The sequence below is a fragment of the Myotis daubentonii genome, chromosome 12 (assembly GCF_963259705.1).
Source record: "Myotis daubentonii chromosome 12, mMyoDau2.1, whole genome shotgun sequence".
NCBI classification, from domain to species: domain Eukaryota; kingdom Metazoa; phylum Chordata; class Mammalia; order Chiroptera; family Vespertilionidae; genus Myotis; species Myotis daubentonii.
The window spans coordinates 18,961,204-18,976,850 of record NC_081851.1 but is presented as its reverse complement, the minus strand read 5'-3'; the positions used below and the strand labels follow the sequence as shown (position 1 = coordinate 18,976,850).

Below are 15,647 nucleotides of genomic sequence, written 5' to 3'. Positions count from 1 at the left end.
GGTGAAAACGCCTGCTGTTGGCTTTCTCTCATGGAGAAGAGGGACACTTGACTGTCTGCAAAGAGAAGCTGGAGAATGATGTTGCTGGGCAGTCAGATGGAGGAGGACTAATTTCTTTAAGAAACCCAAGAATTAATAAATTAATGGTGAGACAGGGAAAAATTTAAAAAAAAAAAAAATCTAGTAGGGAAAATCTCCAGTTTCTGCAATGTAGTGATTTGAAGGAAAAGGCCTATTTGGTTTATCTTTTTCTTCCTATTTCTTTTTTTAAATTTTTTAAAATTTTTATTGAACTTATTGGGGTGGCATTGGTTAATAAAATTATATAGGCTTAAGATGAAGAATTCTATTATATATCATCTGTCTATTGTATTGTGTGTTCACCACCACAAACCAAGTCCCCTTCCATCATCATTTATCCCCCCTTTACCGGCTTCTACTTCCCCCCCTCCCCTACCCTTTTTCCCTCGGTAATTGTCGTACTGGTGTCTGTGTCTATGAGGTGTTGTTTCTCTTTGCTTAATCCCTTCACCTTTTTCACCCAGCCCCCTCCCCCTCCCCTCTGACAGCTGTCAGCCTGTTCTCTATGAGTCTGTTTCTATTTTGTTAGTTTATTGAAGCTTCTGTACTCATTCGCTCCATAGCCCACTGTGTGTAAAATAACGTGAGCATTTTTTAGGAGCAAACCATAAATAAATGGCTGTCTATTTTTACTTCCTTTAAAAACAACAACAACACAGATTTAGAGAAATACTATTTTGACAACATAAAACTCACCTGTTTCAATTCAGTGATTTTTAGTAAAACTGACTGAGCTGTCAACCACCACCACAATCCAGTTTTAGCACATTCCCATCACCCCAGAGAGATCCCTCATGCCCATTTGCAGTCCCCACCTTGGATACCCATTAACCAGTACACATCTCTATATATAAAAGCCTAAGCGACCATTTGACTGTTCAACCATTTGACCATTCAACTGGTAGCCATGCCACGCACTGACCACCATGGGGCAGACGCTCAACTCACAGGCATGGAAACATGGAACAGGCTGATGAATCTCAGGGGGAGGGTGGGAAGAGATTAACCAAAGATCTTATATGCATACTAGAAGCCTGGTGCATGGATTCATGCACCGGTGGGGTCCCTCAGCCTGGCCTGCGGGGATCAAGCCAAAACTGGCAGTCCAACATCCCCCGAGTGGTCCCAGATTGAGAGAGGGTGCAGGCCAGGCCGAGGGACCCCACCGGTGCACAAATTCGTGCACTAGGCTTCTAGTCAGATATAAATGGCTGGATAATATTCGTCGTAAGGATACACCTCTGCTTTTTCTGAATCTGCCTGGTGAGTTTGCCCAGTGAGAGAGAACTGGGCTGGGCTGGGCTTTGAAGGGGCATCTGGAATAGGAAGGATCTTGCTCATTTTTAAAACCCCTCTTTCCTCTGTGTTCTTCTGATTGAATAATTTCTGTTGATTTGTCTCTTCTGTCATATCAATTCTACTATTAAGCCCTTCCAGATATTATTTTTTACTTCTAAAATTTTCATTTTGTAATTTTTATAGTTTTTTTAAAAAACTATAAAAACTATTTCTATTTCTCTGCTGAAAACATTTTTTCATTCATTTCAAAAGTATTTGCTTTACGTCATGACTCTAATTGTTGGTTTAAGTCTTTATCTGATCATTACAACACCTGGGTCATCTCAGTATTGTGATCTATCGATCGCCTCATACCTTGAGAACTGGTCCTATTGGCTTGCTTTTTTTGTCTGTTGCATTTTGGATTGTATAATGATATGTTGAATATTACGTTTTAAGACTCTGGATCCTATTTCAATTCTCTGGAAAAGGTTGGCTTTTTTGGTTTGGTTTTGTTTTAACAAAATCTGATTATGTTCAGGCAGCAAGGCTCTCAGGTCAGTTGGGTGAAAGCCTGTTCCCAGCAGCGGAGAGCCGGAAGTTCCAGAGAGAGGGCACAGCACACGCGTGTCCCGCACTCCCCTCTAAGGCCTGAGGCACCTGGGCCTGCGACTGTCACTGTCTGCACTGACTTTCCTTTCAATTATAATCTTTTATCGTTTTAGCCACAGAAATTTCAAGGAAATTCAACAAAGAAAATCAAATCCAAAAAATTGCATCACCTCAAAGGCCAGAGGGTTATTGCAAGATGTGACGCAAATGGCTTTTATTTCCCAGGTAGATATTTCATTTTGTAAGATTGCTTTGTTAAAGAATATGCTATCGGGGAGGGGACCAGCGGTTCTCAAACTGCGCTTTCCCTAGAACGTTGAGATTTCATAGCCGTACTAAGATATTCCACTTCTAAAATGAAATAGTGATGGGTTTCTCCCCATAATTTGCGGGGAGGGAAGGATAGCCATAAAATACATTACTTTAATCCCTCATTTGTTTAGCAAACAAATCTTTACTGCACATCTACTGTGTTCCATGTATGTAATATTCCTAAAGTGCTGTTCAAGCTAGTGTGGTGAGCAACAGATGGAAACTCTTATCTTCATGGAGGTTACATTCTAGCGAGGGAGACGGACAAGCAACCGGACACATATGTAGTGTGTCAGACACAGTGCTACAGAGAGAAATCCAGCACGAAGGGGTCAAGGTGAAAGGAGCCGTTCTAACTATGGTGGCCCATGCAGAGCTGCCGGGGAAGGTGATGAGTGAGGGCCTGAAGGAGCAGGGGCAGGCCATGAGCTTACCTGGAAGAAGAGAGTTCTAAGCGGAGGGAACAGCGGTGCAAAGTCCTGAGGCCGAATGCACGTGGCCCATTGGAGGGAGAGGCCGTGTGGCTAGGCCTGAGCGGTTGGCCCAAGAGTTCCTGGAGCAGGTGATCCTAACGGCACCAACCAGGTACGTTCACGTGAGAGCTTCGCGGACAGTGAAGGTAACACGAATGAAGATCTAGAGGTGAAGAAAACATGTCATGTCTGGAGAAATAAAGCAGATTGTGGCGGGAACTAGAATGCAAAGGAAGGGTAGGAAATAATGAGGTGCTTCAGAGAGGTAAATACAGGACTGTTTATTAAGGGTCATGTTAAGAAATGGCGATTTTGCCCTGGCCGGGTGGTTCACTTGGTTGGAATGTGGTTTGGCACACTGAAACATGTGGGTTCCATTCCCAGTCAGGGCACGTACCCAAGTTGCAGGTTTGATCCCTGATCAGGGTGCATTCAGGAGGCAACTAATCGACTCTCTCTCTCTCTCTCTCTCTCTCTCTCTCTCTCTCTCTCTCTTCCTCCCTGCCTCCCTCCCTCCCCCCTCCCTCTCTAAAATCAATAAGTATGCCCTTGGGCAAAGATTTTTTCAAAGTGTGGATTTTATTGGGGAGCCACACTTAAAGCAGGGAGACACAGTCACATTTGGACGACTCTCTCATTGCCATGTCAAGAGTGGCTGAGGGTGGTTAGGATGTCTCTCAGGTTCCTGGCTTGGGCCTTAAGTAGTGACACCTACAAGCCATGGGAGTGTGGACAGGAAGGTAACGAGATGTGTCCGCAACATAATGAATTGGAGGCGCACTTCTTTTGTGTGATGTCTCAAGATCTCTATCTCTAGACATTTTCTTTTCAGACTCAGGGTTAAAGGAATAATTCTTTGTAATGTTTAATTAAAATCTTATTTTTAAGTAAAAAAAGGCGGGGGGGGGGGGCGGGGATGCTTCAGCAGGAGTTTGGTTTCCGGCAGGCATCTGTGTAGAACTGACAACTAAGACATTTTCTCTGAAATTTGCTAGCTGTGCTTTGGAGTGGGTGGGATAAGTGTGACTGTGATCTGAGCAGCCGAGATGAGCTCATAGGCTAGGACAGAAAACCCCTTTGCAGGAGCAGGGCCTGAAAACCTGCCCTTCCTCTGGGGCGCTAATGTGCCGGGCGGTGGTTACAGGGGCCACCCTGCTTGGTCCTGTGATCTGAGCCGGGAGAGGGGTCCAAAGCCCATTTGGCAGGTGAATGAAAATGCTGACAAGGCCTGGGTTCCAAATGGCTGGATTAAGGGCTTGGGATCAGTTTACTGGCCAGGGTCTCAGAGCAAAGTGGATTGGCTCCAACGTTTCCTCAGCACCCTCCCCCTGTGATGAGAACATGCTGAGCACTTTGCTGCCTGTCTGGGGAAGTAGAGGAAACAGGTGACACGTGGCCACCTGCAATGCCGAGGCCATGCCAGCAGGGTTACTGCCCTGGGGGTTTGTTGGTTTTAATATGCAGTGAGAGGCAGAGAGCACACACTCCTCCTAGCTGCACGGGATCGGGCTATCTGAGAAGTTTTAATCTGTGATTGTGACTTAACTCAGATAAGTCGGTTCAGAGGAAATAAACATTTGAATTTAGTTGTAAGATCGGTGACTTTGCTTAGTGGCCAGTTGGGAAATGTCGCCTAGGCCAGTTGAAATGGAGAGGCATGGGTACCGAGGTGCTTAGCTTTTGCTCCTCTCCCCACTAAAGTCCATGAATCTTTTCTTCAATCGAGAATTTCAAGTCTACTGTGATAGTTATTTTATAAAAAACTAGTAGCCCAGTGCATGAAATCCATGCACATTAAAAGGGAATTAATTAGCGGAAATACTTTAATGTCGCTATTTGCCCTTTCTCTATAATAGAAGTGTGAGAGATGAAAGGAAATTAGTAAAATGTATATGAAAATAATATATAAATTTATTAATAAATAAACAGTAACAAAAGGATATAACAACAGGGGCATGATATAAAAACAACAAAAACATGATATAAAAACAACAGTGATGAAAACAATGATTGATAAAGTGATTAAACTTATTCTAATATCTCCCTGTATACCACATTAAGAGAAAACACTTTCAGAGTGCTTGACTAATTTCCCTTGTGCTGAAGTATTTAGCACTTTAATTTTAATGTCACATGCTTTCCGAACTCGAGAGAAAGCAACATATAACTGACCATGTGCGAAAACGGGTTCAGGTAGGAATATTCCTTCTCTGTCTAGAGTTTGTCCTTGTGATTTATTTAGTCATCGCAAATGCTGGCATCACGGGAAACTATCGTTGAATCAATTTAAATGGGAGACCAGTGTTAGATGGGGAAAAATCAATTCTTGGAATCAGAACAACCTCTCCCTCTGCAGATCCTGTTAATACTTCAGCTTCGATAATGTTAGGTCGTAATCTTTTGATAATAAATCTGGTACCATTACAAAGACCCTATTTACTATTAAGATTTCTCAATAGCATGATGATTGCACCCACTTTCAATTTTAATTTATGATATGGCATTCCCAAAGGAGTAATACTATTAAGAAACTCAATGGGAAAAATTTCCTTTTCAGCATCATCTGTGAAATCAATGGAATCATCACTCAAATATGTTTGAAAATCTCCATTGAGTATATCCAAAATTTCTTCATTTAATTTTTGAACGTGTTCATTTTTTTGGACAAAGAATTGCACGTTTAGATATATTTTTAATATTATCTATAGATATAGTATTTCCAAAGGTAGCTTCAATAATAGATCGATTACAAATCATTTCACAGGGGATTTCAGTAATATCCATTCCTAAATGAAAACTGCTATTAAGTTTGCCATCTCCAAGTTTTACTAACCATTCACTATAAGCAGAATCCTCTGATCTCATATTTGTTGTAAGAGACAACTTTCTGAAACATCCCCAAACATTGCAGGACTTTAAACCCGTTTGTACTATGGCCGATCACATGTATGCGGTACAATACTGAGACATTGTCGAAAATCCCCTCCAAGCAGGAGAACTTTCCCACCAAATATAACATTCAAATTCATAATTTCTCTTAGTAATCTGTCTATGGCGTTTACAGCATGACTGGATGCCATGGTGCATTAATCAATAAAGAGAAGTTGGGCCAAAGCCGGTTTGGCTCAGCGGATAGAGCGTCGGCCTGTGGACTGAAAGGTCCCAGGTTCGATTCCGGTCAAGAGCATGTACCTGGGTTGCGGGCACTTCCCCAGTGGGGGATGTGCAGGAGGCGGCTGATCGATGTTTCTCTCTCATCGATGTTTCTAGCTCTCTATTTCTCTCCCTTCCTCTCTGTAAAAAATCAATAAAATATATTTTAAAAATAAAAATAAAAATAAAAATAAAGAGAAGTTGGGCCTTTTTAATAGTTTTAGCAACTTCACTGTTTATATCAAGTCTAGAAATTGAAGTTTCATTTAGTGGAATGGGTAATTTATATTGGAAATGAAAGGTGCTTCCACCGAGAGGTAAATTTGCAGCAATTCCTGTAGACGCTGTGGGTAAAACAGTACTACCACAACCTCTAATATACAGTGGGGCCTTGACTTACGAGTGTCCCGACTAATGAGTTTTTTCGAGATATGAGCCGTCTCTCGGCCGATTTTTTGCTTTGAGTTGCGAGCTAAAATTCAGGTTACGTATGAGCCAGCTTCAGATACTCCACTGCTAGTTGGTGCAGCAAACGTCACAGTGATTTGACATATGAGTAATTTGAGTTACGAGCTCCATCACGGAACGAATTAAACTCGTAAGTCAAGGCCCCACTGTAATGTAGTAAAACTTTATAAAGATATGCCTCCATGCTCTGAGGGCCGGTTCCTGCCTCACACCTTGCCCTTACCAGAAACAGCTCGGGAGGGCGCAGCTGTGGCTAAGAGGACCCAGGACTCAGTGTGACTACACTCCGAGGGCGGGTTCCTGCCTGAAACCTCGCCGCCCTCATGGGAAACAGCTCAGGGAGGGTGCAGCCATTTCTAAGACAACCCCTGCAGGACTGACTTCCTTCCAGTTTGTCGAGCCTCAGTCGTGATGTTACACCCAGAGTTTTTATATAAATAGATAATTGCAAACTTACAGAAAAGTTACAAGAATAATACAGAGAACTCCTATATACTCTTTACCCAGATTTACCAATTTTTAACATTTTGTCACATTTATTTTACCACCTGTATTCCTCTCTCTCTCCCCACCTTTCTCTCTCTCTCTCCTTCCACACATTAATTTTTTTACTATTTGAGATTAGATAAAATCATCATAACCATTAATATATCAATTTGTATTTCTCAGGAAGAAGGGTAATCTCTTAATATAACCACTATAAGGTTATGCAATTCAGGAAAATTAACATTATTATACTACTTTTTATCTGTACATTTCCATTTGGTTATTGTCCCAATAATGGCCTTTCTAGCATTTTTTCTCTAGCACAGGTCCCTTTCCAGAATCACGTACTGAATTTAGTTAGCATGTCTCTTTAGCCGTGGGCAAACTATGGCCCACGGGCCGGATCCGGCCCATTTGAAATGAATAAAACTAAAAAAAAAAAAAAAAAAGACCGTACCCTTTTATGTAATGATGTTTACTTTGAATTTATATTAGTTCACACAAACACTCCATCCATGTTTTTGTTCCGGCCCTCCGGTCCAGTTTAAGAACCCATTGTGGCCCTCGAGTCAAAAAGTTTGCCCACCCCTGGCCTAGAATCATTCTCCTGCATTTCCTGCTTCATGTTATTGACATTATTTGAGATAAGGTCAGTTATTTATGGAATGTTCCTCAGTTTGGGTTAGACGGGACGTGCACTTTCTGTCTCGGAGCGGAGGGTCCTGCCCAGGCCTCCCCTGATACGTACAACCCGTGCATAACGGGAACACGATTTCATCTCGGCTAAATGTCAGCACATGTGCACCCAGCAAGGCACTTTCCTTTGGTTTTCCTCTGAGGAGAATGAAAACATCTGGGTTCTTGTTTTCTCCGTTTTGGCTGTAGATTTTAGGGAAGCTGTGGGATGTGCTCAACCTCGCGGGCTTCTCGTTGATCTAAGTGATGGGAGTTCGCATTTCCTTTTCACTCACAATTGAACAGCATTGGTTTTCATATCTAAGCTTTATAGAAGGGAGTGTGGCTAAACAAATACATGAGGAAGCTGATGGTAGGGTGTCCAGGAAGAGGGTATCTGTTTCTGAGGTGGTTGCTGGTGATGCTGGGTGAGTGCGCTGTGCATGCTCTGGCCCCAGCTCTGTGGTGCCCAGACCAGAGCATGCCCTTCCCCGCCTGCAGTCTGCACCCCAGGCCCCCCCGGAGGCGTCCCTCACCATCTGGTGAGTCATACAAGAGGCAAAGTGTGACAATTAGCCAGTCCACAGGAGGGGCAGCCCAAGGCAACAGGCTTTCCTTGTTCTCCTATCATATCTTAACTTTGATTCCTTCCAGGGGTCGTGAAGAAGTGCATAAGCCCCACCCATGCACTGGTGAACTTCAGGTACGGAGACACCAAGGTGGTGCCTACCTCCTTCATCACGCCTGTGGGGGGCGCCATGCCCTGCCCGCTGCTCCAGGTACTGGCTCCAGCACCTGTTCCTGAACCCTTTCACGTTCCCAGCCCTCTGAGGACAGGCTGCCGTGCTAGGCCCTTCGCTGCACTCTGGTTGGGCTGGAAGAGGAATGGCCCCTTTTCTATGACCACTTGCCTGGAGATTTCTTTGTTCATGATCCTGATCTGCTAACTGCCTGGCATATAGCTCAGGACTGCACTGGCCACTTTACAGGCCATAGATGGTCAGGGAAGGGAGCTGCTGAGGCTGTTTGTGCTCTTGAAACTATAACTGCAAACTATATTAAATAGTTTTTCTTAAAAATTATATTTTTATTGATTTCAGAGAGAAAGGGAGAGAGAGATAGAAACATCAATGATAAGAATCATTGATTGGCTGCCTCCTGCATGCCCCCTACTGAGGATTGAACCCACAACCCAGGCATGTGCCTGACCGGGAATCAGACCATGACCTCCTGGTTCATAGGTCAATGCTCAACCACTGAGCCACACCGGCCGGGCTAAATAGTTTTGAAACAAGGGCAGAGGTCATGCTTTCCTTGACAGCCAGGCCAGAGAGTAGCGAGAAAGCCCCAGAACTGCAGTGCCGTGGGTTTTGGAGAGCGTGGAAGGAAAGCACCGAGGGAGACACTTGCAGGGGCACCTGGTCGTGTGGCCCCACCTCCCCTGCCAGACCCAGGCGCATGTCAGCGTACTTCCTCCTGGCGGGATCCTGTCCATCTGACAAGTGCCCAGCAGCTGTGTCCCTGCCCAGGACTTCCTGTCCGCTGGAAGCGATCTCCATGTCCCTTTACCCACGGAGTCCTCCGTGTGCTCCGAGCACCGCGAGCAGGCCTGTGTTCCTCTCCCCTGGGTCTTCATGTGAGGCCCTGCAGGCCCTTCCCACCTGTCCTGGGGGGATGTTTCCAGACCCCTCCCAGGCCCTGCTGCAGCGGGGCTTCCTCAAGCCAATCACTGCATTCCAGGGTGGCCAATGAGTGCAGGAATTGTGGAACTATTGGCTCTTTCTGAGAAAAAATTATGTGTTTGAAATTTAGAACCCTGGGTGTTTTAAAACACGCTTATGTTAATACTGTCTAGAAGGCCTAGAAGCCAAGTGTTTTCTCTGAAGCATGTTCTCATCTACAGGTTGGAGATTATGTATTTGCCAAGATCGTGACACCCAATGGATTTGACTTCTATGTCCCTGCCATTGTCATAGCACTTCCGAATCCAGATGTGGCCGAAGACAAACTCTACACGGTTTTGAAGTGTAACAACCGGAGAGTAAGTAGAACTGGTTCTGGGAAAGGGCTGTGTCGCCAGCAGGAGCCGCTCCCTCACCCCCTCTCTGCGGGCCGCACCTAGCTCTTTCCTGGCCCTGCCAGGTGTCCTGAAGAAATGGTTTCCCAGCTGCATCCACTCCCCCTGTGGTTTGGATTCTGCCCACTCAACACACAAAAGCTGCCCTTATTACTGGAGCCACGGCCTCCCTGCTCCTCCACGGGACGGCCTTTTGGGCTCCCGCTCTGCCTCCTGCCTGGGAGCTCCCTTGGCTTCATCAAGGTCCTTCCTGTCCTTACAGCTCTCGCTCTCGCTCTCGCTCTCGCTCTCGCTGATGCTGATGCTCAGGAAGCTCCTGCCTGGTGCTCCCCTGCCGGTCCTCCCAATGGATCTGTCCTAAAAGTTTCAGAAAACATCCGTATCAGTTATGATTCTGATGATGTCATTTGCCTGCCTGATGTGCCCTCCCCTCCCCACCCCCACACACTTCTCATCAACCTCAAGAAAAAGTGCAGCTTTGGGATGTGAAGTACAGCACAGGGAGCATCGTCAGTAATACTGTAGTAACCCTGTACGTGCCAGGTGGGGACTGGAAATATCGGGGTCACTCTATAAAGTACAGGATTGTCTGCCCACTGTGCTGTACGCCTGAAACTACAAAATAATATTAAATGTAAACAGTAACTGAAAATTTTAAAAAGAAGAAAAGAAAAGAAAGGAAGAAAGGGGGAAAAAGGAAAAAAGCAAAAGAAAAATAGCAGAGCTTGACCGACAGGTTTCTGGCTGCCCTGTGAGCTGGAACACAGCGGCCTTTCCTGCCCCCTGGCTTCCGCTCCTGGAGGGCCTTCCATCTTCTTTCCACGAAGCAGCTTCTGCCTCGTTGTGCCCCCCTGCCGAGGCCCTCGGGTCCCGCCCACTGTCCTCCCTCTTCCCACACCGGCTTCCTTCCTTCAGTGCAGGAGCTGTGGCCTGGGCACCTTTGCACCATGACAGCCCGTGGGGAAGAGAAGGTTCTCACAATTGCTTTTCAAATTGTTTGAAGAAATGATGTTTCTAATAGGAATAACTTTGCTTGGATGGACTACTTACTATGCTTGGAAAAGAGACTGGTGAGCAAACAGGAGCAAATGGAATCACACGCTAACTTTATTAGGCCTTAGTATGTGCCACAGGCGCTGCTCCAAGTGCGTGGCCCGCAGCGGACCGCTGAGAGCCCAGAACACTGTGACGTGGGACCAGTCACCCTGTCTTCGGACAAGGAAACCGAAGCAGAGAGGTCATCACACACGGGCGTAGAACAGGCAGGCACCGGGAGGTCTGGCGCTCAGGCCGCACGCTTGCCCTCTGCGTCTGCCTGCTGCTATGCAGAATGAAGCATCCAGTCAATTCTGGATTGAAGGCCGTGAGCAAACAGCAACTGAGCCAGTGGGCCCAGAGGCACTGAGTGCAATCTGACAGACAAGGAAGAGAAAGGGTGCCTTCTCATCAACCCAGGAAAGCCTGAGAGAAACGGGCTTTCCTGGGGCTGTTCCGCGACAGCACAGGGGCCGCCAGAAGGCCACTGGCTGGCGCTGCGGTGGGATGTCTCGCAGGCAGGAAAGGAGGAAGCAAATCCAGGGATGACTGAAGAGACCTCCCGGCACATGCCCAGGGTGTGGCATGGTCAGGGCATGGACGCTGAAAACAGCTCTGATGGAGATGCTGGGAGACCCATGGGGCTGACGGTCAGCGCTCATCAAGGGGCGGTGGTGACAGCTTATAAGCCCAGGGAAGAGATGGCCAAGGCCGAAATAAAGATAGGACGGTGGTTATGTGAGAGGATGTGTGTGTGTGTGTGTGTGTGTGTGCACCCACTGAATCGTATGTGGCTGGACTTGGCAAATGATCCAGGGCATGGAGAATGACAGAGAGGACTCAACAATGACTTTTATTCAGCATGTAATTATCAAGTGAGGCTCTGTATCTAAACCGCACTCTTAAGTATCACTCTAAATAGGATGATGGCTAGTCGCTATTACAATGGGCTGAGCTGGTATAAAATTACATCTGAACTGTGGACATCTCTCAGTTACTCTTTTGTGTTATTGCAGGAATTTTGCCCACGAAATGCACTTATAAAGATCAGCCAGAACAAGTATGCTCTCTCTTGCTCTCATATAAAGTCACCCCCAATTCAGGAGGATCCCAAAGTGTAAGTGGACCCCACTTTTTACTTTCTGAATTTTATTCATAACTTTTCACCTTTAATCAGTTTTTAGGTTGAGATTCATGATCTCTAAGAACTCGGGAGGAAGCAGAGGTGGGCAACTTATTGCTTAAACTGTGGTTCCATGGTTATTCTTTATTCAGTGTCACACATTTACCTCCAGGTTATTTGTCTATCTGGTTCTAATCTCAAATCCAACACTATTTTGCTGACCTTTCAGAAAAGCATTCTGACTTCTGTCATGAAGATGAAGGAATTATTCTCCTTTTATTTGCGAGGATTCAAGGCATTCTTTCTCCCCAGCCCTTGGCAACCACCGTCCTACTTTCTGTCTCCATGATTTTGACTACTGTGGGAACCTCACATAAGTGGAGTCATACAGTAGTTGTCCCTCTGTGACTAGCTCGTTTCACTTAGCACAATGCCCTCATGGCTCATCCATGTTGAAGCAAATGCTAGACTTCCTTTCCTTTTTAAGGCTGAACAATGTCCCATTGTATGTGTAAACCGTATTGTGTTTACCCCTCTCTCTGTCTCTGAGCACTTGGGTTGCTTTCACCTCATGGCTATTGTGAGTAAAACCGCTATGAACAGGGGAGGCCCTGCTTTCATTCTGTGGGTATATAACCAGAAGTGGAATTGCCGGTCACATGGTAGTTCTACTTTTAACATTTTGAGGGACTGTCTACTGCTTTCCACAGCAGCTGCTCCATTTTACATTCCCACCAGCGGTGCACAGGGTTCCAGTTTCTCTACGTCCTGGCCAGGACTTGTTATTTTTTAGTTTTGTTTATTTTCTTTTCGATAATAACTATCCTAATGGGTATGAAATAGTCAAGCCAGTTTTTTCATCTTTCTTGGAAACTACCTCCAGAGTTTTTGAGCTGATCTTTGAAAAGTATCACATGTGGTAAATCTTGCTCCTTTGAAGAGGGATTTGATCGATGGAATTTTCTGTTTAGAAATAACTAAAAATTTTTCCCATCCTATTAACTTTTTCTTGACAATTTCCAAAAGGATCTGAAAGCAGCCATAGTCAAAGGTTTTTAGAATGAAGGCTGGTGGTCAAGGTGGCAGATGCTGATTATGGGAACAAAATATGGTTTAACAAACACCAGGCAGCTGGTGTCTTAACTTATCCTGAAGGCTCTGAAAAAGCCAGTTCTCAAATGGTGTGCCATGCTGGCATGGCTGAATGAAGTCAAGGTATTTGTTCCCAAGATGTCTTCTTTGAAAGACATGTCTGGATAAATAAATTGTCCAGTATATATTTTCTCTGTGTTTTTTGGTACCTTTTGACCAACAAACACCTCTCCATTTCCCCCACCCTGGCAACAACCACTAGATCATGCAGTATTTGTCTTTTTCTAACACATTTCACTTAACAAAATACCCTCAAGTTCCATTCAAGTGGTTGCAAATTGTAAGATTTCTTTCTTTACTGCTGAATAATATGTGTGTGGGGGGGGGGGTGTGTGTGTGTGTGTATATATATATATATATATATATATATATATATATATATTCCATTCATTCATCGATGGACACTTAGGTTGCTCCCATGTCTTGGCTATTGTAAATAATTCTGCCATGAACATAAGAGTGCAGATATCTCTTCAAGATAGTGATTTCGTTTTCTTTGGATAAATACCCAAGTGGAATTGCTGGGTCATAAGGCAGTTCCATTTTTTTTTTTAATACTAACATTTACTATTTATTTAAATTCTCTCCCAAGAATATTTTTCCATTAATTTTTAGAGAATGGAAGAGAGAGGGAAAGAGAGAGAAATATCGATGTGAGAGAAACACATTGACTGGTTGCCTCCTACACACACCCCGACCAGGGCCCAGGCCAGGGAGGAGCTTGCAACTAAGGTATGTGCCCTTGATGGGAATGGAACCTGGAACACTTTGGTTCACATTCTGATGCTCTATCCACTGAGCCAAACCAGCTAGGGCATGGCAGTTCCATTTTTAATTTGGGGGGATCCTCTATACTGTTTTCCACGGTGGCTGCACCAATTTACATTCCCACCAACAGTGCACGAGGGTTCCCTTTTCTCCACACCCTCGCCCACACCTGTTACCTTTCGGCTTGGATCTCTCTGTAGACGCAGCAGCCGTGGAGGCCGTGGTGACCCCGATTCTGTCTCTCTAGGGAAGACGTGGGCATGAAGAACTCAAGTTTACTTACATGGCCAGTCAGGGAAGCTGGCACCACCGACCTCCGGGAGCTGAGACAGGAGAACCTTAGAAGAAAGAAAAAGAAATCCGCCAAGAGGCTGCCTCTGCACGAGGCGGCGTCCTCGGATTCAGACGACCCTTGCCATGGCAACAGGTCCCAAGAATCCTACCCCTGGAGACACCCCAAGTCCAAGGTGGGAGGGGGGCGACATTGTTTATCTCCAGAACACCCAGAAATCTCTCAAGAGTGAGATCACCCCCCAGTTTCTGGGCCAGTTTAGGTCTCAGTACAGCCAAAGCCCTAATACCTTAAGTAAGGCTGACACCACTTCCCCAGAGAAGGGTCGAGGCGCAGGGTTTAGGAGTCAGCCAGCAGAGTCATCCCTGCTTCCCCTCCACCTGAGCAGCCCCGCCCTGCACTCATAGAGCCTTCCACTGCAACAAAGGGCTGAGGATTGCCGCCAGGAGACCTTAAAGCAGTATAGTAGCAGCTATGGTTAAGAGAGCCAGCGTTCCTCCGGGGCCGCCCAGACCTCAGCCCTGACACTGTGGACCTAGCCCCTCTGCTGAGGTAAGGCCGCCGCCTGCATCCCACCCCGCCGTCCCTGTTTGTAACCAGGTAGACTTCTCTGCCTCCCCCACCGGGATCTCAGACCTATCGGGGCTTGTTGGTTTTGGCGTTTCATTTCTTTGTCCTGTTCCTTCCCCTGTCCTCACAAAAATATGCTCAATCTTCTGGAGGACTCTCCACACCCGGAAGTTTAATCCGATGGACCACTGTTGTAGCGTTTTCAGAAATGTCAGAAGTTAGTTATAATCCAAGCCTGAAGTCTTGTTTTAAACTGAGTATCTCATATGAATTAGGGATTTTTATCATTTAATATTAGGACTGAAATTAAGACTTAGTAACTTGTATGAGAGCTACAAGACTGAACATTTCCTATTTTATTGCTTTTATTGAGCCCTTCCTAATTGTTTTTGTCTGTAGTCTGTTGTAGGTACCTCTAATTGAGCGTGGAACCAGAATAAAAACTTACATTGGAAACATTTCAAAGTTACTGGATTATGAGATATTGCTTTCTTTGAACACATTTTAGCAATAACATACAAAAGTATTCACCCCTATTCATTAATTTCTTCATAAAATTAGTTTTAAATAATTTAAAAAATGAAAAAGCTCATTCAAATCACTTCTAGTCAATAATAGCTTTTGGGCTAGATAACCATAGGATACAGATTATTAATAAGACATATATTGGATGCTTTTTGCAAAAGCTAAGGCAGCATTCCAATACTCTAAAAATTCACAACATAATTAAAAGTGATACTCACATTCCAGAAAGCTAAAAATCACCAAGGTATGGCAAAGAAATTAAAAGAGGAATCCACTTCCAAAAATGTGTAAGAAAAGGGACATGAGCTCAGCATCAGGCCAAAAGTAGGAATGCAATGAGGAAGGAATTATGGAAATGGTCCAGAACAAGGCAGGGAGTGTGGGAGGCGTACTGCCACCCAGAGCCTGGAGTTTCTCCCAGGCAGGAAGGCTGTGGAGCCCAGTGGAGAATGGGAGGGGCAGGGAAGAAGCCATTCATTCAATCGCTGTAATCATCATGCCACCTGCAGGACTGCATGCATCCATGTGGGCCATTGTGCATCCATGTGGGCCTGCGTACGTCCATGT

At 45.2% G+C, this 15,647-nt stretch overlaps 1 protein-coding gene across 1 annotated transcript in view; it reads left to right on the top strand.

Moving 5' to 3' along the window:
* Positions 1-15,002, top strand: part of VWA3B (von Willebrand factor A domain containing 3B) — a 138,246-nt gene extending 123,244 nt beyond the window's left edge. The window contains exons 23-27 of the mRNA XM_059659033.1: positions 2,085-2,196; positions 8,193-8,317; positions 9,442-9,579; positions 11,667-11,767; positions 13,941-15,002. Of these exons, the coding sequence (XP_059515016.1) occupies positions 2,085-2,196; positions 8,193-8,317; positions 9,442-9,579; positions 11,667-11,767; positions 13,941-14,217 (753 nt within the window). The 3' untranslated portion in view covers positions 14,218-15,002. The remainder of the gene's footprint in view (positions 1-2,084; positions 2,197-8,192; positions 8,318-9,441; positions 9,580-11,666; positions 11,768-13,940) is intronic.
* The last annotated feature ends 645 nt before the right edge of the window (positions 15,003-15,647 follow it).